This window comes from Bos indicus x Bos taurus, chromosome 11 (assembly GCF_003369695.1).
Source record: "Bos indicus x Bos taurus breed Angus x Brahman F1 hybrid chromosome 11, Bos_hybrid_MaternalHap_v2.0, whole genome shotgun sequence".
NCBI lineage: Eukaryota > Metazoa > Chordata > Mammalia > Artiodactyla > Bovidae > Bos > Bos indicus x Bos taurus.
The window spans coordinates 56,272,926-56,299,577 of record NC_040086.1 but is presented as its reverse complement, the minus strand read 5'-3'; the positions used below and the strand labels follow the sequence as shown (position 1 = coordinate 56,299,577).

Here is a 26,652-nt window from a genome sequence, read left to right as displayed (position 1 = left end):
TGACCATTATATCTACTACTGCGGGCAGGAATCCCTTAGAAGAAAAGGAGTAGCCATCACGGTCAGCAAGAGTCTGAAATGCAGTGCTTGGATGCAATCTCAAAAAATGACAGAATGATCTCTGTTTGTTTCCAAGGCAAACCATTCAATATCACAGTAATCCAAGTCTATGCCCCAACCAGTAATGCTGAAGAAGCTGAAGTTGAATGGTTCTATGAAGCCCTACAAGACCTTTTAGAACTAACATGCAAAAAAGATGTCCTTTTCATTATAGGGGACTGGAATGCAAAAGTAGGAAGTCTAGAAACACCTGGTGTAAAAGGCAAATTTGGCTTTGGATTATGGAATGAAGCAGGGCAAAGACTAATAGAGTTTTGCCAAGAAAATGCACTGGTCATAGCAAACACCCTCTTCCAACAACACAAGAGAAGACTCTACACATGGACATCACCATATGGTCAGCACCAAAATCAAATTGATTATATTCTTTGCAGCCAAAAATGGAGAAGCTCTATACAATCAAAAAAAAAAAAAGACCAGGAGCTGACTGTGGCACAGATCATGAACTCCTCATTGCCAAATTCAGACTTAAAGAAAGTAGGGAAAACCACTAGATCATTCAGGTATGACCTAAATCAAATCCCTTATGATTATACAGTGGAAGTGAGAAATAGATTTAAGGGACTAGATCTAATAGATAACGTGCCTGATGAACTATGGATGGAGGTTCATGACATTGTACAGGAGACAGGGATCAAGACCATCCCCATGGAAAAGAAATGCAAAAAAGCAAAATGGCTGTCTGAAGAGGCCTTACAAATAGCTGTGAAAAGAAGAGAAGCCAAAAGCAAAGGAGAAAAGGAAAGTTATAAGCATCTGAATGCAGAGTTTCAAAGAATAGCAAGAAGAGATAAGAAAGCCTTCCTCAGCGATCAATGCAAAGAAATAGAGGAAAACAACAGAATGGGAAAGACTAACGATCTCTTCAAGAAAATTAGAGATACCAAGGGAAAATTTCATGCAAAGATGGGTTCGATAAAGGACAGAAATGGTATGGACCTAACAGAAGCAGAAGATATTAAGAATAGATGGCAAGAATACACAGAAGAACTGTACAAAAAAGATCTTCATGACCCAGATAATCATGATGGTGTGATCACTCACCTAGAGCCAGACATCCTGGAATGTGAAGTCAAGTGGGCCTTAGACAGCATCACCAACAAAGCTAGTGGAGGTGATGGCATTACACTTGAGCTATTTCAAATCGTGAAAGATGATGCTGTGAAAGTGCTGCACTCAATATGCCAGCAAATTTGGAGAACTCAGCAGTGGCCACAGGACTGGAAAAGGTCAGTTTTCATTCCAATCCCAAAGAAAAGAATTGCCAAAGAATGCTCAAAAACTACCACACAATTGCACTCATCTCATATGCTAGTAAAGTAATGCTCAAAATTTTCCAAGCCAGGCTTCAGCAATACGTGAACCATGAACTTCCTGATGTTCGCTGGTTTTAGTAAAGGCAGAGGAACCAGAGATCAAATTACCTACATCCGCTAGATCATCAAAAAAGCAAGAAAGTTCCAGAAAAACATCTATTTCTGCTTTATTGACTATGCCAAAGCCTTTGACTGTGTGGATCACAATCAACTGTGGAAAATTCTGAAAGAGATGGGAATACCAGACCACCTGACCTGCCTCTTGAGAAACCTATATGCAGGTCAGGAAGCAACAGTTAGAACTGGACATGGAACAACAGACTGGTTCCAAATAGGAAAAGGAGTACATCAAGGCTGTATATTGTCACCCTGCTTATTTAACTTCTATGCAGAGTACATCATGAGAAATGCTGGGCTGGAAGAAGCACAAGCTGGAATCAAGATTGCTGGGAGAAATATCAATAACCTCAGATAAGCAGATGACACCACCCTTATGGCAGAAAGTGAAGAGGAACTAAAAAGCCTCTTGATAAAAGTGAAAGTGGAGAGTCAAAAAGTTGGCTTAGAGCTCAACATTCAGAAAATCAAGATCACGGCATCTGGTCCCATCACTTCATGGGAAATCGATGGGGAAACAGTGGAAACAGTGTCAGACTTTCTTTTGGGGGGTTCCAAAATCACTGCAGATGGTGTCTGCAGCAATGAAATTAAAAGACGCTTACTCCTTGGAAGGAAAGCTATGACCAACCTAGATAGCATATTCAAAAGCAGACATTACTTTGCCAACAAATGTCCGTCTAGTCAAGGCTATGGTTTTTCCTGTGGTCATGTATGGATGTGAGAGTTGGACTGTGAAGAAGGCTGCGTGCCAATGAATGGATGGTTTTGAAGTGTTGTGTTGGAGAAGACTCTTGAGAGTCCCTTGGACTGCAAGGAGATCCAACCAATCCATTCTAAAGGAGATCAGCCCTGGGATTTCTTTGGAAGGAATGATGCTAAAGCTGAAACTCCAGTACTTTGGCCACCTCATGCAAAAAGTTGACTCATTGGAAAAGACTCTGCTGGCAAGAATTGGGGGCAGGAGGAGAAGGGGACGACAGAGGATGAGATGGCTGGATGGCATCACTGACTTGATGGACGTGAGTCTGAGTGAACTTCAGGAGTTGGTGATGGACAGAGAGGCCTGGAGTGCTGTGTTTCATGGGGTCACAAAGAATCGGACATCACTGAGTGACTGAACTGAACTGAACTGACCATCAACAGCACTCCTCAGTACAAACTACATACAGCTGGTGTTGTTTATGCAGGGAAAAAAAGTAGCCAAATCTTAGCAAGGTGAATCTATCAGCAATTGGTTGCTTATGATTCAGTATGCTGTTTATGGCACAATACATAGCTCCCTGGATCCAGATGATCCTAACATTTCATTCAAAGGTATCTTCCTCCTTATTCTGCCTTGTTTTATTCCAATAGTAAATTGGTAGGTTCCATTCTACTCCTTGTAAATATGGAATTTTTTTCTTGGTGCCAGTTATGGTTAGGGGTGATGAGATAGCCAAACCCAAATGAATAAGCATAACTTCTGGTGGACTTGGGAGGTTTCTCTACTTTTCAGGGTCAATAACCTCTTAAGACCCACTTTAGGACCCAAAGGTTAGGCTTGCATTCATTTTAACATGTTTAATACATTTGAGCGTAATTAGCTGCCATAACTCAAAATATCCAAGCAGGCAGGAATGTAAGGAGCTGATAACTAAAGAAGGACAAAGGAGGTAGAAGGGAGGCTAGGTTTCTAGGGTCACTGAAATTGTTCAGTAGTAGGAAGAATGCAAGGTACTTGATAAAATGTATATGTGCTTCTAAGGGACATGATTAATATTATATATTATTGAGTTCCATGTAGTTTAAAAAATAATGAAAGGACAGTTCAAAATGTATTGCAGAGTTTGACAGGGAATTTATAATAAGGTGTTTTTTTTTTTTTTTTAATAGAGGCTGAAGATTTTAAACAAGAATGGAAATGATAATATTTTTCCCTGAATGGTTGGTTATTATATTTTTGTTTAATTAGTAAAATTTCTTTCTGAATTTAATAAAAAATAGGTGTACTCTTTTAAGAGTTGATAACCAGGAAAACATTCCTCTATTTTTCAATAAATAAGAGATTCAGTCTTATTCTTCAGTTACCAAAAATGCAGATAAGATGTATTCAGAATACATGGTGCTACCATAACCCAAAGTTGACCCAAAATGTGCCTCAATGATATATTGATTATTTTGAATTAAATTTATTTTATTTAAGAAGTACTCTGGCTCTCCTTACAAAGCAACTCAAATGTTCATGAATGAATGAATAAAGATGTAATGGTTGTTGTTATTGTTCAGTCTTTAACTCATGTCAGACTCTTTGCAACCCAATGGACTGTAGCAAGCCAGTCTCCTCTGTCCTCCAGTAATTCCAAGAGTTTACTCAAATTCATGTCCATTGAGTCAGTGAGGCTATCTAGCCATTTCATCCTCCTTTTCTCTCCTCTCCTCCTGCCCTCAGTCTTTTCCTGCATCAGGGTCTCTTCCAATGAGTTGGCTCTTCACATCAGATGGCCAAAGTATTGGAGCTTTAGTTTCAGCAACAATCCTTCTAATAAATATTCAGGGTTGATTTTCTTTAGGATTGACTGGTCTGATCTCCTTACAGTCCAAGAGACTCTCAAGAGTCTTCTTTAGCACCACAATTTGAAAGTATCAATTCTTTGATTCTCAGACTTCTATGGTCCAACTTTCACATCTGTTTATGACGACTGGGAAAACCATAGATTTGCCTATATAGAGGCAAAGTGATGTCACTGCTTTTTAATGTGCTGCCTAGATTTGTCACAGCTTTTCTTCCAAGGAGGAAGCATCTTTTTATTTCATGTCTGTAGTCATCATCTGCAGTGATTTTGGAGCCCAAGAAAATAAAATCTGTCACTGCTTCCACTTTTTCTTCTCCTATTTGCCATGAAGTGATGGGACTGGATGCCATGATCTTCATTTTCTTAATGTTGAGTTTCATGCAACTTTTACATTCTTCTCTTTCACCCTCATCAGGAAGCTCTAATAGTTCCTCTTCGTTTTCTGCCATTAGAGTGGTATCATTTGCATAGCTGAGGTTTCTCCCAGAAATCTTGATTCAAGCTTGTAATTCATCCTGCCCAGGATGAATTTGCATGATGTACTCTGCATATAAGTGAAATAAGCAGGGTGATAAATACAGCCTAGTCGTACACCTTTTCTGATTTTCAGCCAGTCCATTGTTCCATGTCCAGTTCTAATTGTTGTTTCTTTCTCAGGAGACAAGTAAGGTGGTCTGGTATTCCCATCTCTTTAAGAATTTTTCACAGACTGTTGTGATCCACACAGTCAAAGGCTTTTGCATAGTCAATGAAGCAGAAGTAGATGTTTTTCCGGAATTCCCTTGCTTTCTCTATGATCCAACTAATGTTGATAATTTGATCTCTGGTTCCTCTGCCTATTTGAAACCCACTTTATATATCTGGAAGCTCTCAGTTCACTTACTGCTGAAGCCTGGCTTAAAGGATTTTGAGCATAATCTTGCTAGTATGTGAAGTTAGTGCAATTTTATGTTAATTTGAACATTTTTTGGCATTGCCCTTCTTTGGAACTGGAATGAAGACTGACTGACGTTTTCAGTCCTGTGGCCATTGAGTTTTCCAAATTTGCTAACATATTGAATGCAACACTTTAACAGCATCATTTTTAAGGATTTTATATAGCCTAACTAGGATTCCAACACCTCCACTAGCTTTTTTCATAGTTATGCTTCCTAAGGCCCATTTGACTTCACACTCCGGGATATCCGGCTCTAAGTGAGTTATCATACTGTCGTGGTTATCCAAGTCATTAATAACTTTCTTATATATTTCTCTGTATTCCTCCCACTTCTTAATCTCTTCTACTTCTGTTAGGTCATTACCGTTTCTATCCTTTACTGTGCCCATCCTTTCATGAAATGTTCCCTTGATATCTCTAATTTTGTTGAAGAGATCTCTAGTCTTTCACAGTCTATTGTTTTCCTCTATTTCTTTGCATTGATCACTTAGGAAGTCTTTCTTATCTCTCCTTGCTATTTCCTGGAACTCTACAATCAGTTGAATATATCATATCCTTTGTCCATTGCCTTTTGCTTCTCTTCTTTCCTCAGGTATTTGTAAAGCTGCCTCAGATAACTATTTTGCCTTCTTGCATTTCTTCTCTTTGGTGTGGTTTTAGTCAATGCCTCCTGTACAATGCTATGAACTTCTGCCAATAGTTCTTCAGGTACTCTGTCTATCAGATCTAATCCCTTGAATCTATTTGTCACCTCCACTGTATAATCATAAGGGATTTGATTTAGGTCATACCTGAATGGTCTAGTGGTTTTCCCTACTTTCTTCAATTTAAGCCTGACTTTTACATGATCTGAGCCAGAGTCAGCTCTAGGTCTTGTTATTGCTGACTGTGTAAAGCTTCTCCATCTTTAGTTTCAAACAACATAATCAGTCTGATTCCAGCACTGATCATCTGGTGATGTCCACGTGTAGCATCGTCTTTTGTGTTGTCAGAAAAGGGTGTTTGCTATGACCAGTACATTCTCTTGGCAAAACTCTGTTAGCCTTTGCCCTGCTTCATTTTGTACTCCATGGCCAATCTTGCCTGTTACTCCAGATATCTCTTGGCTTCCTACTTTTGCATTTCAATCCCCTATGATGCAAAGGCCATCTGTGTGGTTGGGGCATAGACTTGGATTACTGTGACATTGTGTGGATTGCCTTGGAAATGGACCAAGATCATTGTGTTGTTTCTGAGATTGCACCCAAGTACTGCATTTCAGACTCTTTTCTTGACTATGGGGGTGACTCCATTTCTTCTAAGGAATTCTTGCCCACAGTATTAGATACAATAGCCATTTTGAATTAAATTTGCCCATTCCCATTCATTTTAGTTCAGTGATTTCTAAGATGTCAATGTTTAGTCTTGCCATCTCAGGCTTAACCATGTCAAATTTACCTTAATTCATTGACCTAACTTTCCAGGTTCCTGTGCAATACATGTATATAATTAACATTAGTCTTTACAAAGAATTAAATAATGCCATTTGAAGAAACATCGATGGACCTAGAGATTATCATACTAAGTAATTCAAACAGAGAAAATCAAATATCACTTATTTGTAGAATCTGCATAATGATATGCTGCTGCTGCAAGTGAGTCACTTCAGTCATGTCTGACTCTTTGTGATCCTATGGACTGTAGCCCACCAAGATCCTCTGTCCATGGGGATTCTCCAAGCAAGAATACTGAGATTGTTTTCCATGCCCTCCTCCAAGGATTGAACCCACATTTTTATATCTCCTGCATTAGTAGGCAGATTCTTTACCACTAGCGCCACCTAGGAAGCCCAAGCAGTGATATACATGAGCTTATTTACAAAATAGAAACAGACTCACAGATGCAGTTAGGGGCTTCCCTGGTGGCTCAGATGGTAAAGTGTCTGCCTGCAATGCGGAAGACCTAGGTTTGATCCCTGGGTCGGGAAGATCCCCTGGAAGAGGATACAGCAACCCACTCCAGTACTCTTGCCTGGAAAATTCCATGGACAGAGGAGCCTGATAGGCTACAGTCCATGGGGTTGCCAAGAGTCGGATACAACTGAGAGACTTCACTTTCACTTTAACTTTCACAGACACAGTAAATAATATTATGGTTACCAAAGGGAAGGTAGTGCAGGATAAATTAAGAGTTTGGTTCTATCATATACACTCTACTACCATCTAGAAAGTAGAGAAACAACAATATAGCACAGAGGAATAAATTCAATATCTTATAATAACCTATAATGGAATAGAATCTGAAAAAGAACATATATACATATAAATGAATCAGTTTGCTATACACCTGAAATTAACTCCGTATTGTGAATCAATTATACATCAACTTAAAGAGAAAAGAAATGTCTACTTAAATAATTTCTTAAATTTCTCTGGTAATTTACATCCTTAGAGCTTTACTCGTGAAGTCGCTCAGTCGTGTCTGACTCTTTATGACCCCATGGACTGTAGCCCAATATGATCCTCCATCCATGGAATTTTCTAGGCAAGAGTACTGGAGTGGGTTGCCATTTCCTTCAAGTTAAATTAAATGATCAGGATTTCCTAATGAAATAAAATACTAAAACATTAGTTGCTAAACAAGTCTAAGTTTATAACTACATTTGACCACTTAGTACAGAGAAATTAAATATGCTTGAATCTGTTAGTGAATACATTTTGTGCTTTATTGAAAGGATAAACTTTGATATAGCTTAAGTTTCTAAATATTATAAAATATATTTATAAATCAAGCCACAAATATTAATGCAGTTTACAATTGTTTGCTTCTTTATATTTACTGAACAAAATATGATTTCAAGAAATTAAAAATTCTGATTAATGTATATAGTTAAAGCTACTAAATATAATTGAAAAAGGATGTGTTTGAGGGTAAGAAACTGTTTAAGGTATGGAGATATTTAGAAAAAAGAAAGTAATTTTGTCCCAAAGCTAGTTATTTATAAATGGAAAAGAAAACCAAGGACAAACTAAAATGGACATAGGCTATGGTAAAATGTTTGTAAATAAAGGAATCTTTGGAACGAAATTTTATGTGTGGCCAGATCTGGATAAGACTGGAATTAATTTAATTAAGTTCAGTTCAGTTCAGTCGCTCAGTTGTGTCTGACTCTTTGCGACCCCATGAAACGCAGCACTCAAGTCCTCCCTGTCCATCACCAACTCCAGAATTTCACTCAGACTCACGTCCATCGAGTCAGTGATGCCATCCAGCCATCTCATCCTCTGTCGTCCCCTTCTCCTCCTGCCCCCAATCCCTCCCACCATCAGAGTCTTTTCCAATGAGTCAACTCTTTGCATGAGGTGGCCAAAGTACTAGAGTTTCAGCTTTAGCATCATTCCTTCCAAAGAAATCCCAGGGCTGATCTCCTTCAGAATGGACTGGTTGGACCTCCTTGCAGTCCAAGGGACTCTCAAGAGTCTTCTCCAACACCACACTTCAAAAGCATCAATTCTTCGGCACTCAGCCTTCTTCACAGTCCATCTCTCACATCCATACATGACCACTGGAAAAACCATAGCCTTGACTAGACGGACCTTTGTTGGCAAAGTAATGTCTCTGCTTTTGAATATGCTATCTAGGTTGGTCATAGCTTTCTTTCCAAGGAGTAAGTGTCTTTTAATTTCATGGCTGCAGTCACCATCTACAGTGGTTTTGGAGCCCTCAAAAATAAAGTCTGACACTGTTTCCACTGTTTTCCCATCAATTTCCCATAAAGTGATGAGACCGGAAGCCATGATCTTTGTTTTCTGAATGTTGAGCTTTAAGCCAACTTTTTGACTCTCCACTTTCACTTTTATCAAGAGGCTTTTTAGTTCCTCTTCACTTTCTGCCATAAGGGTGGTGTCACCTGCATATCTGAGGTTATTGATATTTCTCCCGGCAATCTTGATTCCAGCTTGTGCTTCTTCCAGCCCAGCATTTCTCATGATGTACTCTGCATAGAAGTAAAATAAGCAGGGTGACAATATACAGCCTTGATGTACTCCTTTTCCTATTTGGAACCAGTCTGTTGTTCCATGTCCAGTTCTAACTGTTGCTTCCTGACCTGCATATAGGTTTCTCAAGAGGCAGGTCAGGTGGTCTGATATTCCCATCTCTTTCAGAATTTTCCACAGTTGATTGTGATCCACACAGTCAAAGGCTTTGGCATAGTCAATAAAGCAGAAATAGATGTTTTTCTGGAACTCTCTTGCTTTTTCCATGATCCAGCGGATGTTGGCAATTTGATGTCTGGTTCCTCTGCCTTTTCTAAAACCAGCTTGAACATCTGGAAGTTCACCGTTCACATATTGCTAAAGCCTGGCTTGGAGAATTTTGAGCATTACTTTACTAGCATGTGAGATGAGTGCAATTGTGCAGTAGTTTGAGAATTCTTTGGCAATTCTTTTCTTTGGGATTGGAATGAAAACTGACCTTTTCCAGTCCTGTGGCCACTGCTGAGTTCTCCAAATTTGCTGGCATATTGAGTGCAGCACTTTCACAGCATCATCTTTCAGGATTTGAAAGAGCTCAACTGGAATTCCATCACCTCCACTAGCTTTGTTCATAGTGATGCTTCCTAAGGCCCACTTGACTTCACATTCCAGGATGTCTGGCTCTAGGTGAGTGATCACACCATCGTGATTATCTGGGTCATGAAGATCTTTTTTGTACAGTTCCTAATGAAGTACAAAATTGAAATTTGGTGTTCTCTCTTTGTTAAAGTGACAATTATGTTGTTTTTCCTGTTGGTCTGTCCTTGATAAAAAGAGATTCTGAAAGGATTTTCTTTAAGAGTTTACCTAGAAAAGAAAATTTTATGTCTTGTCAAAATAAGCATTTATGTTATAGTTGTCTTTATCAGGTCTCTGGTTACTTAAGTAAGCTTACATTAGAAAGAGTTAATCACTCAGTCGTGTTTGACTCTTCATGACTCCATGGACTGTACATCTGTCAATGGAATTCTCCAGGCAAGAATACTGGAGTGGTTTCCCATTCCCTTCTCCAGGGGATCTTCCAAATCCAGTGGTTGAACCCAGATGTCCTGAGTTGCAGGCAGATTCTTTATCATCTGAGCCACCAGGGAACCTTAGTTCTCTCAATATTAAAAGAGCTAAAGCCTTTGACTGTGTGGATCACAATAAACTGTGGAAAATTCTGAAAGAGATGGGAATATCAGACCACCTGACCTGCCTCTTGAGAAATCTGTATGCAGGTCAGGAAGCAACAGTTAGAACTGGACATGGAACAACAGACTGGTTCCAAATAGGAAAAGGAGTACATCAAGGCTGTATATTGTCACCCTGCTTATTTAACGTATATGCACAGCACAAACAATACTTATAAACTAAACAAAAAGCCTGGGCTATGGGGGAAAAAGATGGTCACTTGGTTCCTCTTGGTTTTCTGGCAAACCTCTTTTGTTTGTTTGTTTGTTTGTTTGCATTTCTTTACCCATCATAGCGCAGTTACAATGACTCAAGTCATAGACATTGGCAGGAAGATCTCTATAAAATTATGAAAATAGTCTACCTGTGCCGGGGTCTAGCCCCAGTGGATCCAGGGAATTCAAAGGGGAGACGGCTTTGGCGATCAGGATACGATAGAATTAAAGATATAAAGACTGGTTAAATAAGGATAGCTCAGTGAGAAAATTCAGTGGAGAAAAGAGGCTGAATAACTTGGTTTAAGTGGAAAGCTAATAAAATTCCAAAATAAGGAATTTGAGTCACTTACATAGGCCGCAGGCATCCTCCCATTCTCCCAAAGAAGAGGAGACACTAAGGACTCCCTGATCAGATCTTAGAAGCCGAGGCATAGTTAGTAGGCTTGACGAGCCACCACGCTCCAGATGGGTATTCAGCCAGAAGGTGAGAAAAAGAATGACATGGGGAGACCAAGTTTCAGTGAACAAGGCCGCACTTTATTTTCCAAAGTAGTTTTTATACCTTAAGTTGTGCATAGAGGATAATGGGGGAAGGGGTAGAGACATGCAAGGACAGCAGTCCTTGATCCTAATCGAAGCCAGGCTTTCAAACTTATCATATGCAAATTTTAGGTGAATTACATCATCTTCTGGCCAAGAGGCCTGTTAACATTTTATGATCCTTTCTTCAGAAAACTTATTTTTCTCTAAAGGTGATTATTCTAAAGTCAGGCGCCACTCTCCAAAAGCATTAAATAAAGTTGCATTCCTATAGGGCAAAGATGTGGTGGGCTATAACAAGAAAAGAATTAACTCAAGGGTCCAAGGTTACAGACATTAAAGCTACTACTTACATTCCTATACACCAATTATATTAATCAATAAACTCCAAAGGACACAGTAGGTAAAGGATATGGAAACTTAGCAACAAACATTGGCCCAACAAGTGAAAAACCCTTCACCAATACAATTTCTAATCAATCTTTTAACTGCTCAAAGGAATCTGTATTTAGACAATTTAGAACATCTCATGCCTCTCACGGTTGGGAGGCTGTAAACAATCACATGGTGTCGGAAGAACCTATTCAGGCAGGCTAGAGGACTTCCAAAGGAGTTTGTAGGTTGAAACACTCTTGTCACTCCCAGGAACTTTATTAACTGGAGCTGTAAGTTAACTCTTTTTCAGAGAGAGGTAGTGGGGGACAGCCCCCCATAAAGTCAGAGGTGTAGGTGAAAGCACAAAGCAGTAAAGTAGGCAGACTCTGGTTTTGGGGGTAGATGCTCAAGAATTTCCAGGGGGACTCCTGAGGCTTGATCCCGCCTTTGCCTATGCCAAACCTCCTTCCTCATGACCTTTGCCACGGGCAGAGTTCCTCACGCTGGCTCCCGGTGTACCTGCAATTTCTGACCTGTTGGGTATGAAACTCTGGGAAAAATTATTTCTTTTCTCAGAGGCTTCAGATATCCTGTCTCTAGACTCGTTGAATACCTGCTACTGGAATTCTTTCAACTATTACTTAATGTGGTTGCCAAAATGTTCTTGTTATTACATGTATGTTTTCCAGATGGGTTGAATCCTTCCCCTGCTGCAAAGCTGATGCTCCCACAATGGTAAAGAAACTGTTAAAAAGGGAATGTGTTTTCCACTTAGGGTCTACCTTCCACAAACTCTATTGATCAAGGCACTCACTTCACTGGGAAAATTCTATGAGCCTTAGTAACAAACTTGCAAACTTCTTGGGATTTTCACTGTCCTTATCAACCTCAATTATTGGGCAAGGTCAGCAGAACTAATGGAAATTGGACTAATAGAGAACAGAAGTCAGTTACATGGGATTGAATTAACTGATTAATATGAGTATATTTCATGACTTTTTGTCTAAAATATTATGTATCCCTTAATCTTTTGTTTTCCAGTTACAAGGAAACCTTTAAAAAGATTTACAGTAGTTTAGTAAATTATACCATTGTAAGCAGGAGTGAAACATTTCTCTTTTTCACCCTATCTAGTTCCTCCAGACGGAGAAGGCAATGGCACCCCACTCCAGTACTCTTGCCTGGAAAATCCCATGGGCAGAGGAGCCTGGTAGGCTGCAGTCCATGGGGTCACGAAGAGTCGGACACGACTGAGCGACTTCACTTTCACTTTTCACTTTCATGCATTGGAGAAGGAAATGGCAACCCACTCCAGCGTTCTTGCCTGGAGAATCCCAGGGACGGCGGAGCCTAGTGGGCTTCCGTCTATGGGGTCGCACAGAGTCAGACACGACTAAAGTGACTTAGCAGCAGCAGCAGTTCCTCCAGAATTCAGAAACCTTCAGTGAACATTCTTATTTTCTTTTCTTTTTTTTTTTTTTTTTAACTTTATAAAGACGTTTATTCGTTTCATGGAACTTAAGCTGCTCATTTTGTCAGATTAAAAAATTAGAGGTGAACAATGGCTTACATTTCTAAAATAGATCATCAGTCCTATTCCCCTAGTTCCATAAAAACAAAATACAAGTGATCTGTACATCTTGCTGGTGAATTCACATAATGCTCTAGTTCCCTGATCCTTTGACTTTCTCTCCTCTCTAGTTAACTCTGTTCTGTTTTGACCACTGGCCACAGGAGTGGAGTGGCATTGGGGCTTAGAAGCGAACGCTATGGCTATTTGGTACGATAATTTATTGCTTGCCCTTTCAGTCCACTCTCATTTCTCCAAACACAGAATCAAAGTTTGAGATTTAAGCCCTTAAACTTGGAGGAATCCCTGTGGGCTTTTTTGCATAGGCATTACTCAGGATCTGAATGGGTTGGGAGGCCGGTGTGGAAGGTGGTTAGGAGCCCAAAGCTAACTATTGCCATAGAGACAGCAACACAGAAGTGCTGGTCCTGCCTCACAAGGAATTACCTAGCCCTGGTGCCTTCATCTTGTTCTGCTGTGTCCATGGTCCTTGGAATTAGACCCCAGAAAGACAGTTCCAACTTTAAATGGCTAAAACTTTTTGGCAACGGGCTAATTGCTTTAAAAGGGGAGAAAATACCCGATGCACTTTAAAGATCTTGCAAGTGGAGAATGTGTCCCATGAAGATACTTTTAAAAGTTAACTGAAATAACCGATTGATGTGTATTACTAAGGTCTAACTAGGAAAATGTCAATAGTCCGAGCTCAGTAAAACCAGGAGGATCAGTTTACAGTTGCTTCAGTTTTCTGATTGTCACAAGTGTAGTTAATCAAACCAAAAAACTAAAATAAAAAGTAAATCTGGGAGCCAGAAAGATAAACATAACCCCTCATCCATGGCAGAGGGGCAGACGGGTTACAGTGGGGTTCCCGGGTGTGGAGCAGGTGCCCTGCAGGAGCCCGGCCCGGGGTGGGGCAGCTGTCAGTGACGCTGAAGCCTACCGGAAGACATTCCTTCTCTGTTGCCTGCTTCTGACTATTCCGCAGAGAAAGTCTCAATTTGAGTGCGTGTGCTTCGATTTCTATTCTTAAATGTCCCTAACAGAGAATGTGGGGGTCTCAGGTCACACCCCCTTTATCTGGTAAACTGGCTCAGTCCCTCCCCGGCTTGTATTATTACTGTGTTATATATTTTGTAGTGGCCTCTTATTTACAGAAACTGCTAGTAACTTTGCTTTTTTAGAGAGTGCAATAGTTATTTGCATAAGTTCAATAAGAATCTGTTCTCTTTATAACAGGTCACAATTAGAAACGTTGATTGTATTACCAGAACTTTGACAGGAACATCATATTTGAGAGAGACACACATAGACATATATGAGCAGACTAAGATTGATTTTGTTGTTGTTCAGTCACTCAGTTGTGTCCAGCTTTCTGTGACCACATAGATTGCAACCCATCAGGCTACTCTGTCCATGAGGTTTTCCAGGCAAAGTTACTGGAGTGGGTTGCGATTTCCTTCTCCAGGGGATCTTTTGACCCAGAGATCAAACCCACATCTCCTGCATTGCCAGGCAGATTCTTTACCACTGAGCCACCAGGGAATACAAAGATTTCAAAGACGAATATGGATTGTATGTGTGAGTGTTCAGTTGCTCAGTCATGCTCGACTCTTTGCAACCATACAGACTGAAACCCACCAGGCTCCTCTGTCCTTGGGACTCTCCAGGCAAGAATACTGGAGAGTGTTGCCATATAATTCTCCAGGGGATCTTCCCAACCCAGGGATCAAACCTGTAATTCCTACATCTCCTGCAATAGCAGGCAGATTCTTTACCACTGAGCCACCTGGGAAGAAACAGAGCCTAGTTTCACAAGGTTCACAGTAATTCATTTCAAGATTTTCTCATCACAAGTCCCACAAAAGTCTTCTGATAGATGGAAAGCTGAGTGCTGGATATCTAGACTTCATATGTCCTCAATGGATTAATTTCTTAATAAGCCCCAGTAAGGCTGAGGAAGATGCAAGTCTGTGACTGATAAATGACACTGTTCTTCATCTTCCAGTATCTACTTTCCACATTTGGACTAGATATTTAAGACTTTCTATAGAGAAATTACCTTCAAATTGTTTTAATTCTCAGTTCTGTGGGTAAGAGCCTGTCTACAGAAATTAGACTGGGAAGAAAAATAGCTAAAAGAGCACATGATGGACTGAGGCCAGTTTTGTTCTGCTTGTGATGCAGCTGTTTTTACCTCAAAGGAAAAGTCTTGTGTATTTAACTTTTATTGCATGTCTAATACACTTTTATTGCATGTTCTATTAGCAGTACTATCCTAAATGCTTTACAAATAGTAGCCTAGTTAATCCTTATCATGTATCAATCTGAAAATATAGGAGCTATTATTGAGCATATATAACAGGTGAAGATCACATAGGCTAAGAGTGGTAAATATTTGCTTGCTTTCTGACACAATTTCCTAATCCATGACCTCTCAAAGTCCACAATACGGTTGTTGTCAATGTTTTTTCCAGTCACTAAGTCATGTCTGACTCTGCAACCCCATGGACTGAAGTACGCCAGGGTCCTCTGCCCTTCACTATCTGCCAGAGTTTGTTCAAATTCATGTCCATTTATGCAGTGATGCTATCTAACCATCTCATTGTCTGTTGCCCCTTTATCCTTTTGTCTTCAATCTTTCTTAGCATCAGGATCTTTACCAATGAGTTGCCTCTTCCCATCGGTGGCCAAAGTACTGGAGCTTCAGCTTCAGCATCAGTCCTTCCAATGAATATTCAGGGTTGATTTATTTTAGGATTGACTGATTTGATCTCCTTGTAGTCCAAGCGATTCTCAAGAGTCTCCTCCAGTGCCACAGCATGAAAGCATCTATTCTTTGGCACTCAGCCTTCTTCATAGTCCAACTCTCACATCTGTATATGACTACTGGAAAAACCATAGTTTTAGCTATACAGACATTTTTCAGCAAAGTGATGTCTCTGTTTTTTAATATGCTATCTAGGTCTCTCATAGATTTTCTTCCAAGGAGCAAGGGTCTTTTAATTTCATGGCTGCAGTCACCATGCACAGTGATTTTGGAGCCAAGAAATATTGAATACTGTGGCACAGTGGTAAAGAATCCACCTACCAATGCAGGAGATGCAAGAGACACAGGTTTGATCACTGAGTGGCGAAGATCCCTGGAGTAGGAAGAAGATGGAACTCATCCTGGTCCCATGCAGACTGGGCATCATGTCAGGACAGGGTCTATACAGCTGTAGATCTATAAGGAGAAGGGAAATAGAAACACTGTAGGACCTGAGTGGAAAGGGCAGGAGATGAGGACTGTGATAGGAAAAGGGCAGGCTAGTAGTTCTGACAGGTGTAATTTTTAAAAGAGCAATAAACCTGTTTTTCTCCTAAAAGAAAAATGCAATGGAGATAGCGGTAGAAATTAGGAGGTGAGGCATAAAACATCACAGTTGAATTTCTTTTTGTGCAGCATGAAGCAAAATTTGCTTATGTTCATGTCAAGGACCATGAGTTCTCTGAAGTGTTGCCCTAGTAGCAAACCTAGTTGGTCCCCATGGTTTCACATACACTGACAGTAGCAAAGGACTTTAGTGCTTACAGTATCATGAGCTTCACACTATTCAGCTCAGTTCTCCTTAACCCCTAGTCCAGTGGTGGGGACATAGAGGGCCCCATAGGTGCCTTCACATGTAGTGGGTTATATTATGGGAGAGGAATATCCCCTGTAATTAGGCTACAGGAGCTTGGATAACCTGAATCTTTCTGATGGACAGTAAGCTAGCTTACTCTTTACTTCAGAAAGAGACATCTTTCTTGTAATGGAGAGTGATTGGACTGATTTACTTCATTCTGGATGGAAACTGTCTCCATTTTCCAAAACTGTAAGCAAACCTGCCATTGCTTTGGAGAGAGATGCTCTCTGTTTTTAAAGGCTCTTCACTACACAGACATCCTAGCACAGGTTGTCCAGAAGAAAGGGCAGTGAATGTCTTTATTGAATGAAATGCAGAAATGTTAGAGCCCCATCAAAGTTGTTTCCCAAGTCTGCTCTGGACATCCTTTTCTTCCTCAGTGAAACAATATGGTTTTTTCCACTTGCAATAGTTAACAACTTTTAGAAAAATGGTGATTTGTCTGTGTTTAACAGTCTGGGGAAAGGGTCCCTGGGTAACTGGCAGCAGCGAGATGCTCATAGAATTTGACAATCTTGAAAAGTATGTAGTTGAACAAAAAAAGAATGCAGCTGAACAAAAATGTATGTAGTTGTGCAAAAAGCAGCTTATGATTTGAAACCTTTTATCATCCCTATGATACTTTCTGAGTAGCTCCTAAGATTCTGTAGGAATATCCTGAAGACAGCATCTTTAGTTAACATTTTCTTGATAATACAGACCTTGGATTTTAATCATCCAGCTTCACACATGTGTAAACCTCTCTGTGCAACATTGTTCAGTAAGATTTTACACAAAAATATTTTTATATACATTCAGTATCTTAATATCAACCCTTAAATAAAACATCAAGTGGACTAAGTCTCAAGTTGCATTTTAAATACAATTGATAAAAAGATCAGAATTAAGTGTTCTTTGAAAAGAACACTAAAGGTCAACAAAGAGCACAGATCACAGATGTTGCTGGTGGTGCAAGAGAAGCATCAATGGGTCATGCACCTCATACAGTAAGAGAAAAAGCTTTTCCTGATTTACTTCACTCTGTGTGACAGGCTCTAGGTCCATCCACATCACTTCAACTGACTCAATTTCTTTCCATTTTATGGCTGAGTAATATTTCATTATATACATGTACCCCATCTTCTTTATCCATTCATCTATTGATGGACATCTAGACTGCTTCCTCCATTTGTAAAATACATAGCTAGTGGGAAGCTACTGTATTGCACAGGGAGTTTAGCTTGGTGATCAGTGATGACCCAGGCAGGTGGAATGGGGAGATAGGAGGCTGAAGAGGGAGGATATATATGTATACCTCTGACTAATCCACTATGTTGTACTGAAGAAACTAACACAACATTGTAAAGCAATTATGTTGCAATAAAAAAAAAAAGAAATGTTTTAAACACACATTTATTGTGTGCCAATCAGGAAGCTGAATTTTAAAAAATTTTCCATTTTAACAGGACAGTTTGCTACTTAAACACCTGTATTAATATTCTTTAGAGAATTAGAGGGTTGGAGTAGTTATCTAACATTATCATTTTTTTAATTTAAAATAATGAGATATAAGCTTGTGAGTAATCTTTTTACACTAAACTCAGATTTTCAGGGATATTTGTAGTTGGATTCAATTGAAAGAATTATAGCTTTATTTCTTAATCATCCTCCTCTGCTACCATCAGATTCTACTTAGGCAAGTATTAGTTATTTTATCAAGTTTGGGGAAAAAGGCAAAATCTGGAGATAAGGTGGGTTGTCAATAGAGGAAATGGTCTGTCCACTCTTCCCTGCTTCTCTTTTCCATAAAGCTCTCTCCAAATATCCTCCAAAATGTTTTTAGTGTAATAAGGAGAATGAATCTTACCTCAGATAAGATCTGTTCCTTTTACTTTAAACTTTGCATTTTATTGATTTTGCTTTGAGCTAAGAATGTTGCCTATAGCCTGAAATATACAGGGTAACCCACCTAAGGAATCTGACTTCTACGTGAATAACACTTTTCCATTCATTTAGAGATAAAAATTTGCAGAATAGAGAATAATATTTGTCTTGTTGGGGGTTTACAGAAACACAATGACCTGACCTACATGGGCAGCAGCAAGAACAAAGGATTCCCACACCAAGAAGCTTGCAACAACCAACAATCCCCTCCCTCACCTTGCCTTTAAACATGTTTTGCTGAAATACTCCAGGGAGTTCAGGGCTTTGGGAGCATGAGCCAACCATTCTCCTTTCATAGTCCCAAAATAAACTTTTCTCTGTTCCAAACTTCAATGTTTTGGTTTGTTTGACCTTCCTGTATGTCAGGCACACAAATCTGTGCTCAGTAACACCAGGAGGGCTGATCTGCTGCATCCCTTCTGGGCTACTTCTTTGCTTCCCTTTTGCAGCTTCTCCTGGAAGATCTTTTCTCACTTCCCCTGCTGCTCAGGTACATGGGAACTGGGCACCTGGAAACACTCATAGAATGATAAAACTCCACTTTTGCCTGAAGGAAAGTGGGACTGACTGTGGGAAGGATTCCTTACATTGGAGAGTTCCAGCTTGTGCCAGGAAGGGCCTCTCCCCATTCTGGGTATCTCTCTGAGCCTATATCACCTGTGTCCCTTCTCAGGTCCTGGTTTCTTTCTGCTCAATTGTGAGGCTTTGATTTCACCTCTACCTTTTGCTCATGTCCCATTGTAATAAATCTTCCTCATTTACTCTGGTAAAACGACCCAAGGTAGATAGTGAATAGGGAAGTGGAAAGAGAGCCTCTACCTCCTCCCACATACATATTTTTTCATTGTAAAAACTGAAGCATTTCAGTGTGATTTATAATGATAAATATTCACTTCAACTGTACCACACTTTATTAAACTTATCTGGTTTGTTAAATGTCAGTATTATTTTTAATTGTCAACTTAGGAAATATAGGAATAAAACCTTTTAAATTAATAATTTAAAATGCTCAGGCTTCCAATGGTGTTGTTGTTGTTTTCATTTTACTCTTTCTGTGAAAAGGCCAGCAGCAAAGAACTGGTTATGAATTTCCTACATTCCCAAAGTAGCCACTTGGTTTAGTGACCCAGATTATGAACACTAAGTAACCTTGTTCAAGTTCCAGGAAAAATTTATCACATCCTTAGGAAAGCAGCAAAACAGTAATGTCCAATCTAAACCCAATTTAGAGAGAAAAAATTTCAAAAGACTTAAAAAATGACAATATCACAAAATTTTCCAAGTGTCTTTCTAACCCTTTGTCCTTTCAATGTTCTCGGAAGAAGGAAGTATTTTTATTTTATCATCACCAAATGACTTACTCACTTTTTGAAAATATACAACATCACCAGCTTAGCTTTGAAAAATAATGACATCTAAACTTTCAGTATCAGTGAGATTGATTACTTTCAAAGGGAGTCTGAGAAAAACCCATGGCATACTTACATGCCGATTTGCAGAACAAGAAACAAAAGGAGCATTCACAATGTAAGTTTACAAAGAGAACTGAAAAGGTTCAACCAAAGTTGTGAGAAAAATGAGAAGAGTGGTATTTTATGATGTTAGATGTCAACAGCAAACAGACAACAAGAAAGTAACTGATCCCTGACTTGGATTCTACAGATTTGAGATATTTCTCCTCACTCAAAACACAGTATATCTTGAGATTTTTGATGAAAGGAACATGGTAATTGTTGATAATTAAACAAAAAAGATGCCTTATATCCATTTTTTATATTCTTTAATCCCAGTTGATTATGATGTCAAGTCTTACCTATTTCCAATTGTCTCAGTGTGTGCATCATGAAAATCCCTGGGAACTTGACCAACTTCATTATTCTCTTCCCCTTTTTCTCTAAGAGCTCCCAGATGTTCCACTAAGAAAACCCATGTCCTCCATCCTTGTGGGACACCTTCCTTATATTTATTGATAGTGATCATACCTGATCAGTTTATAATTTATGTGATACTATCTTCTTTGCTCTAATTATGGCTCAAAGATGCACAAGTAATTCAAACTTAAAAAAACAATCCATGACATTTTTCTGTCTAGCAATATGCTTAGATTTGTTTACAAAGACAGGAGGAAGTCAGGATTATTCTTTTATCAGTTAAGGATATAATATATGTTCTACTGATATTGCTGAGGAATCAGTATTCCCAGATGCTTCTGGCAACTCTCTTGAACTATAAAAATAATGAAGCCAGAAGAAGGATGAAAGATGCATATAAAAGAGAATGCAGACAGGAGAACCCCAGAGAAATGACGCCTCAGCCCTGGTCAAACTAGCTCAAAGCTTTCCTTATTGTTCAGTTCATTTCAGTTCATTTCAGTCACTCAGTCGTATCCAACTCTTCACGACCCCATGAATTGCAGCACGCCAGACCTCCCTGTCCATCACCAACTCCCAGAGTCTACCCAAACCCATGTCCACTGAGTTGGTAATGCCATCAAACCATCTCATCCTCTGTCGTCCCCTTCTCCTGTCCTCAATCCCTCGCAACATCAGGGTCTTTTCTAATGAGTCAGCTCTTTGCATCAGGTGGCCGAAGTATTGGAGTTTCAGCTTCAACATCAGTCCTTCCAGCGAACACCCAGGACTGATCTCCTTTAGGATGGACTAGTTAGATCTCCTTGTAGTCCAGGGGACTCTCAAGAGTCTTCTCCTTACTGTTAAATATTTTCAATTATGTGATTTAGTAAATACCTTTACTTTTTTTGAACCAAATCATATTGGAATTTTTCTTTCTTTCAACTGAAAATATCCTAACATAATGAGTTCTCCAATAGGAAGAATAGGATCTGATCCCCATAGCTGTGTTAGCTTACCTCCTATTGAAAATGGAACTCAACTAAAACAGAAACTGACACATGCACAATCACTGTAAACTTTTCAAACCCATGTTGTTACTTTAACCAGGGCAGAAAATCAAGACCTCTGGAATAGAACAATTCTAAATTCATCTAGCTGTGAAGTGTTTCCACCAGAAGCTCTAAAGGAATATTTAATCAAAGCAGTCTACCTTAGAAATAGGATATGAAGTTTAACAAACAATTTTAAAAAGACACTGACCATTCATTTCATGTCTTCATTTGGGAAGCAAAACTCTTATATGACAACACTGTAGTACTCTTGGTCATATGGAAAATTTTATCAGTGGTCTTGAAAGGGTAACAGGCAGGAAGGTTAGGGGCCCCCAAACAGAGGAAATAGGCTGCAAGTGTCAGACGTTTTTTATCTCTCTCTTAAGGGGCAGGAGGAAACAAATTACAAGTGTCAGATTTTTTTCCTCCTCTATACAAAATTAAAAGGTTTCTTTAAAAATTCTGCATTGCCATGATGATACCTGGTTCCATGTAACTTAACTTTTCTCAAACTTTCAGCTAACCAATGTGTTTTTCTTATGGAAATGCTTTTCTTAAGCTATGGTAATCAACTATGTATTTACCCTAGGCTCTGTCTTTCTTCAAGTCAGTTTGCCTAAGACTCAGACCCCATAATGGCTCAACAAAAAAAGTATGCTTTACTCAGGAAAATGTTCTCTTAAGCTATGTTAATGAGACTATGTATTTGCTTGGAAATCTGCCTTTCTTCAAGATAACATGATTGAGTCAAACAATCTACATGAGTCAATTGTTTTAGATGACTTGAGATGGCCCAAGATGACTCACCTTGTGCCAATATTATCTCAAAATGTATGTTGTGGGTGATGGCCCTGGTGCCACTCTCTGAGTTTTGAGACATTTCCTTTCTCTGATTAGCAGCTTCAGCCTGCTAATGGGTATATCACTTCTTGCTGAAAAGCTAGCAAGGGGGCATACTTTCTGCCCCCTTCTGATGTGTCAGAAGCCTTCTCTATTTTATATTTTAATAAAACTTTATTACACAAAATCTCTGAACAATCAAGCCTCATCACTGGCTCTGGATTGTTGCCCTCTCCTCCAGAGGCCAAGAATCCCAGCATCTTTCATGGCTCAGCAACAACCTTTCAGTCTCATATGAAAAATGTTTTTTTCCAAATTAGGGAACGGGCCCAAAATATTTTTTCCACAATAGAATCTTGTGGTGAAGGTGGGGTGGTGATAAGGTGAAAGGCAGATTTATGGTCTTGAAATACGCAGATAACACGAGACATCTGGGTCTTGCCTTTAGATAGGTGATGGGAATTTCTCCAGAAAATTGTCACTTTTTTAGTTCAAAATATGCAAGAGAAATCCTACCAGACAATAAGTTGACCCAAATCCTGTCCTAACTGTATCAAAGTATTTCAAGAGCCAAGATGAAGGACCTTCTGGGATCGGTTTTCCCAAGGGCCATCTAGGAACAGGGTTATCTAGGAATGTGGTTAGATGGACTCATGTCATCTGACCATGGGAAGGGAAGAGTGAAAGTTGAAAGACATGAAAAAATTTTACAACAATTTGAAAGCTTACCTTTTGTCTGTCAAAACTAATAACAAAATAATTAGGTTTGGATTTTGAATGTTTTATCCATCAATTTTTTAATTGATTCATTTTATTTGTATTTATGAACATTAATAAAATATATTCATTATCCTTTATACTTATGGTTTAGGAAATAATGTTCTAAACATCATCTCCTAAATTGGTTGCCTCAGAGACTTGGCCTAGGAGAATGTGTAAGCAGTAGAGTGTGTGGGAGAGCAAAGACTTTAAATGGCCACAATCCACATCCTACAGAGAAGCAGTGCTGATGTACTCTAACCACAAAAACACCAAGAGGAATATACATATATATTAGTTATTTCCCCAGGGACCTGAATGAAACTGAGCAGAGATTGACCCCAGATTCTCTTCACTCAATCATTTCCTCTCCAGACTTTATGTATGAGAATGAAGCAGAGAAGACAAACAAAAGAAAGCTAAAACAAATTTTTTTTTATTATAGTATCATGAAAACTCAGATTATAAAGCATACAAAAGAACCTGAAATGAGGCTGGGGAGGAGGAAAAGGCAGAATGAGGTGGTCAGGGTGAGGGTGTAAGGAAAATATCCCCTTCCAATTGGGTCTTCAGACTTGGTTCCAAGTCCATGATGAGCTGCAACAAGATGCAGGCTGCTGATTTCCCATCTGATCTAGCCCTTGAACTGGCAGATATAGGGTAAGTTCACATTACAGTTATAATTTTTCCATTTCAGATATCCTAGAGAGACAAAAGAACTTGAGTCAATGGGTCTGGTGCATCTTGAGGACCCAATGGAGAGGAATCCCAGATTCTGGCCTTTCACCAAAGTCCTAGTCGAAGGGAAGAAGATAGAAAGAAAGGAGAGATGAGAGGGGATGGGAACAGACAAACCAATGCTGTACTTCATAGCAGAGGAGGATTCTCTGACAATCAAGCCCAGAAATCAGGGATGAAAGGAAAAGACTAAGTAGAAGTGACCTTCTCTGTTTCTTACCTGATGTTCTGGACAGGATCCCACAGTGATCAAGTCCTGAGACAGTGGAAGGAATTCTCTCCCAGGCAAAATAATTGAACATAGCAGTGCTACTCCATTCCCATCCACCAGCATCAGGCTCAGAGCCCTATGGAACAGAGGATGGAGTTGGGTGAGACAGAAAGGCCTTTAGAATTCTCCTGGTCTGATGCCATCTGCTGGAATGCCTGGTCCCCTCCACAGCATCATGAAATTGGCTCTGCTCTTCCAGATCATGCCCCACAGCTCTCGTCTAGGAAACTCTCCCTAACTCCCTGTTTTACTTGGAAAATTCCACAGCCAATAATCACAAAGGCCAATAGAACACCTCAGAGTAACGTGTCACTATATGAACTACACTTGGGGATGCATTTGTGATTACCCTGTAAACCTCCAAGACAATGCCTGTTTTATAAAAAAGGAAAGTGAGAATGAAAGTCGCTCAGTCCTGTCCAACTCTTTGCTACCCCATGGACTACACAGTCCATGGGGTTCTCCAGGCCAGAATACTGGAGTGGGTATCCGTTCCCTTCTTCAGGGGATCTTCCAATCCCAGGGATCGAATCCAGGTCTCCTGCATTGCAGGCAGATTCTTTACCAGCTGAACCACCAGGGAAGCCCATTAAAAAAAAAAAAAAGAAAGAAAGAAAAATGCATCTATCCTAAATCTTGATTTAGGACTTGCTAAGCACAGCATATTCAGACTCAGGGAAGCATAGAGAATTACAAATCATGCTTATGTGAGTTGTGTAAAAGCTTGATAAGAGGCAGATTAACTTTAGCAGGTGTCTAGGAACTGGCACAGAACTCAGCTCTTCAGCTTCCCTCAAGGCCCTCACTTTCCCCAGTTATTACCTGAGTTCCAGGGATCTCTTGGGTATTTTCTGGGCTGGCAAATGGGATGGGGATGACAGGAGGGGGTGGAGGAGGGAGGGAAGCTGAGTGGCCATAGCATCTTTGGAAGTAACAAATTATAAAGAAATAAATGTACCTCTGTGGGGTCATGGAGCCCAATCCAGACATCTGATTGGGTATTCAAGTTGTTCCTAACCAAGGAGGCCAGGAAGGATCCCTCAGTCCCACTGAGCACAGACGCAAGGTGTCCCGAGTGTCTCCTCTGGCAGGCAATCTGTGTGGGGAAGAGAGAGACACAGGAGGAGCTTGAGACACCACTAGGGGAAGGGCAGGGCCAAAAAGGGATGTGTTTGCAAACATGAACTTTTATTCTCAATCTAAGTAAGCTCTTGAGGATCCCCATACCCCACAATACTGTCTCTGATTTGCTTCTCCTTATCTCTATTAACTGCAAACCCTGGAACTTACATTTGCACTCATCCAGCTTCTGGCTACTTTATACAAGACATAACAGGAGGACCCATAGGCTATGGAACCTCTGGGACAGCTGATCCTTTCAGAGCGCTGGGAATCTTCCCCTGAAGAAGAAGAAATAAGAGAGAAGGATGAGGTAAAATGGAGATAAAGGATTAAAGTACAGAGGTAACCTTGGAGAGTATCTATGAGACCAGTGCTTGGGGCAGTGATACCAAACTCCTAAGTTTCTCTCGCCATTGCCAACATTACAAGAATTTATCTTTCTTAAATTATGAATTAGATGTACTAGTTGGGAGATGGTGTGTTTTCTTTTTATGCATCTGCCTAATTCAAACACTCTTTTCCTCCTCTGGACTGTTTGTTCCTACACTGGATCCTCATCATTCTTCTACTCTTATCTCTGCTTTTCCTCCTTAATCAACTCACATAAATTAGACAGTACTGAGAAAATGAAAATCATCTCATTCCACTGTTATTGAACCACTGGGGTGCCTCCTACCACTAGGTACCCTGAAGAAAGGAGTGATGACTCAGGAATCCAGGCAGTTATGTTGTGTGGGGATATCCCATTACCAGGGGAGGCACAGGAGCTTTCCTCCTTGTCTTGGCCCTGAGTAGACACTGGGAACCCAGAGCTAAAGGCAGAGAAATCTCACCTTGGACCTGAGACAGTAGCATCAGGCAGGAGAGCAGCATCCAGGACAGTCTGGGGAGGCCCAGGGAAGGCAGCATTGTGTCTGTGTGGTGTGGAGGCAGCTAGAGAACTAAGGGAGGATGGTCAGAGAGAGGGTGTGAGAGACCCCCTGTTGTACCTCTTGTCTTTCCTCCATCTAGTCCCCTAGGAATAACTCCATCTTGGTAGCATACCTCCCTTTCCATGGTGCTGGAAAGAATTAGAAAATCTACACATCCTAATGTACCTGAGGTCTCCCAAGTCTGGTTTCCCCTGGTCTCAGAGCTCCCTTGTTCTCTGAAGATAAGGGTCTTTGTACACTTTCCCCCCATCATGGGTCTCACCTTGTCTCAGCTCCCACTTAACTGTCTTGCAGGGATCTGCACTGGCTCATCAGGGCAGAAATGACTGGGCTTTTATAAGAGAATTTGAGGGAGGGGCACTGAAATGAATAACAGGAAAGAGGAGCCAGGACAGGGATTCAAGGTCATTCCTGCCATGGGGAGGAGTCTCTTCCCAGAAAAGCTTTAGAGTTGCCACAAATACTGCCTCTTCCTCTTTATCATATTAGCACTTTTTCCTGGAAGAGGTGAAGTTTGTTCTTCCCACTGACTTTTCCATGATTAGCCTCTGTGGCAC

General features: G+C 40.1%; 1 protein-coding gene across 1 annotated transcript; it reads right to left on the bottom strand.

The window, feature by feature from the left end:
• Nucleotides 1-23,446: 23,446 nt before the first annotated feature.
• LOC113900834 (lithostathine-like) lies at nucleotides 23,447-26,072 on the bottom strand. The gene is made up of 5 exons (XM_027554458.1): nucleotides 25,997-26,072; nucleotides 25,332-25,441; nucleotides 25,000-25,137; nucleotides 23,991-24,117; nucleotides 23,447-23,734 (listed from the first exon to the last, which is right to left on the bottom strand). The coding sequence occupies exons 1-5, from the start codon at nucleotides 26,070-26,072 to the stop codon at nucleotides 23,667-23,669; spliced, it is 519 nt and encodes a 172-aa protein (XP_027410259.1). The 3' UTR covers nucleotides 23,447-23,666.
• Between the last annotated feature and the right edge of the window lie 580 nt (nucleotides 26,073-26,652).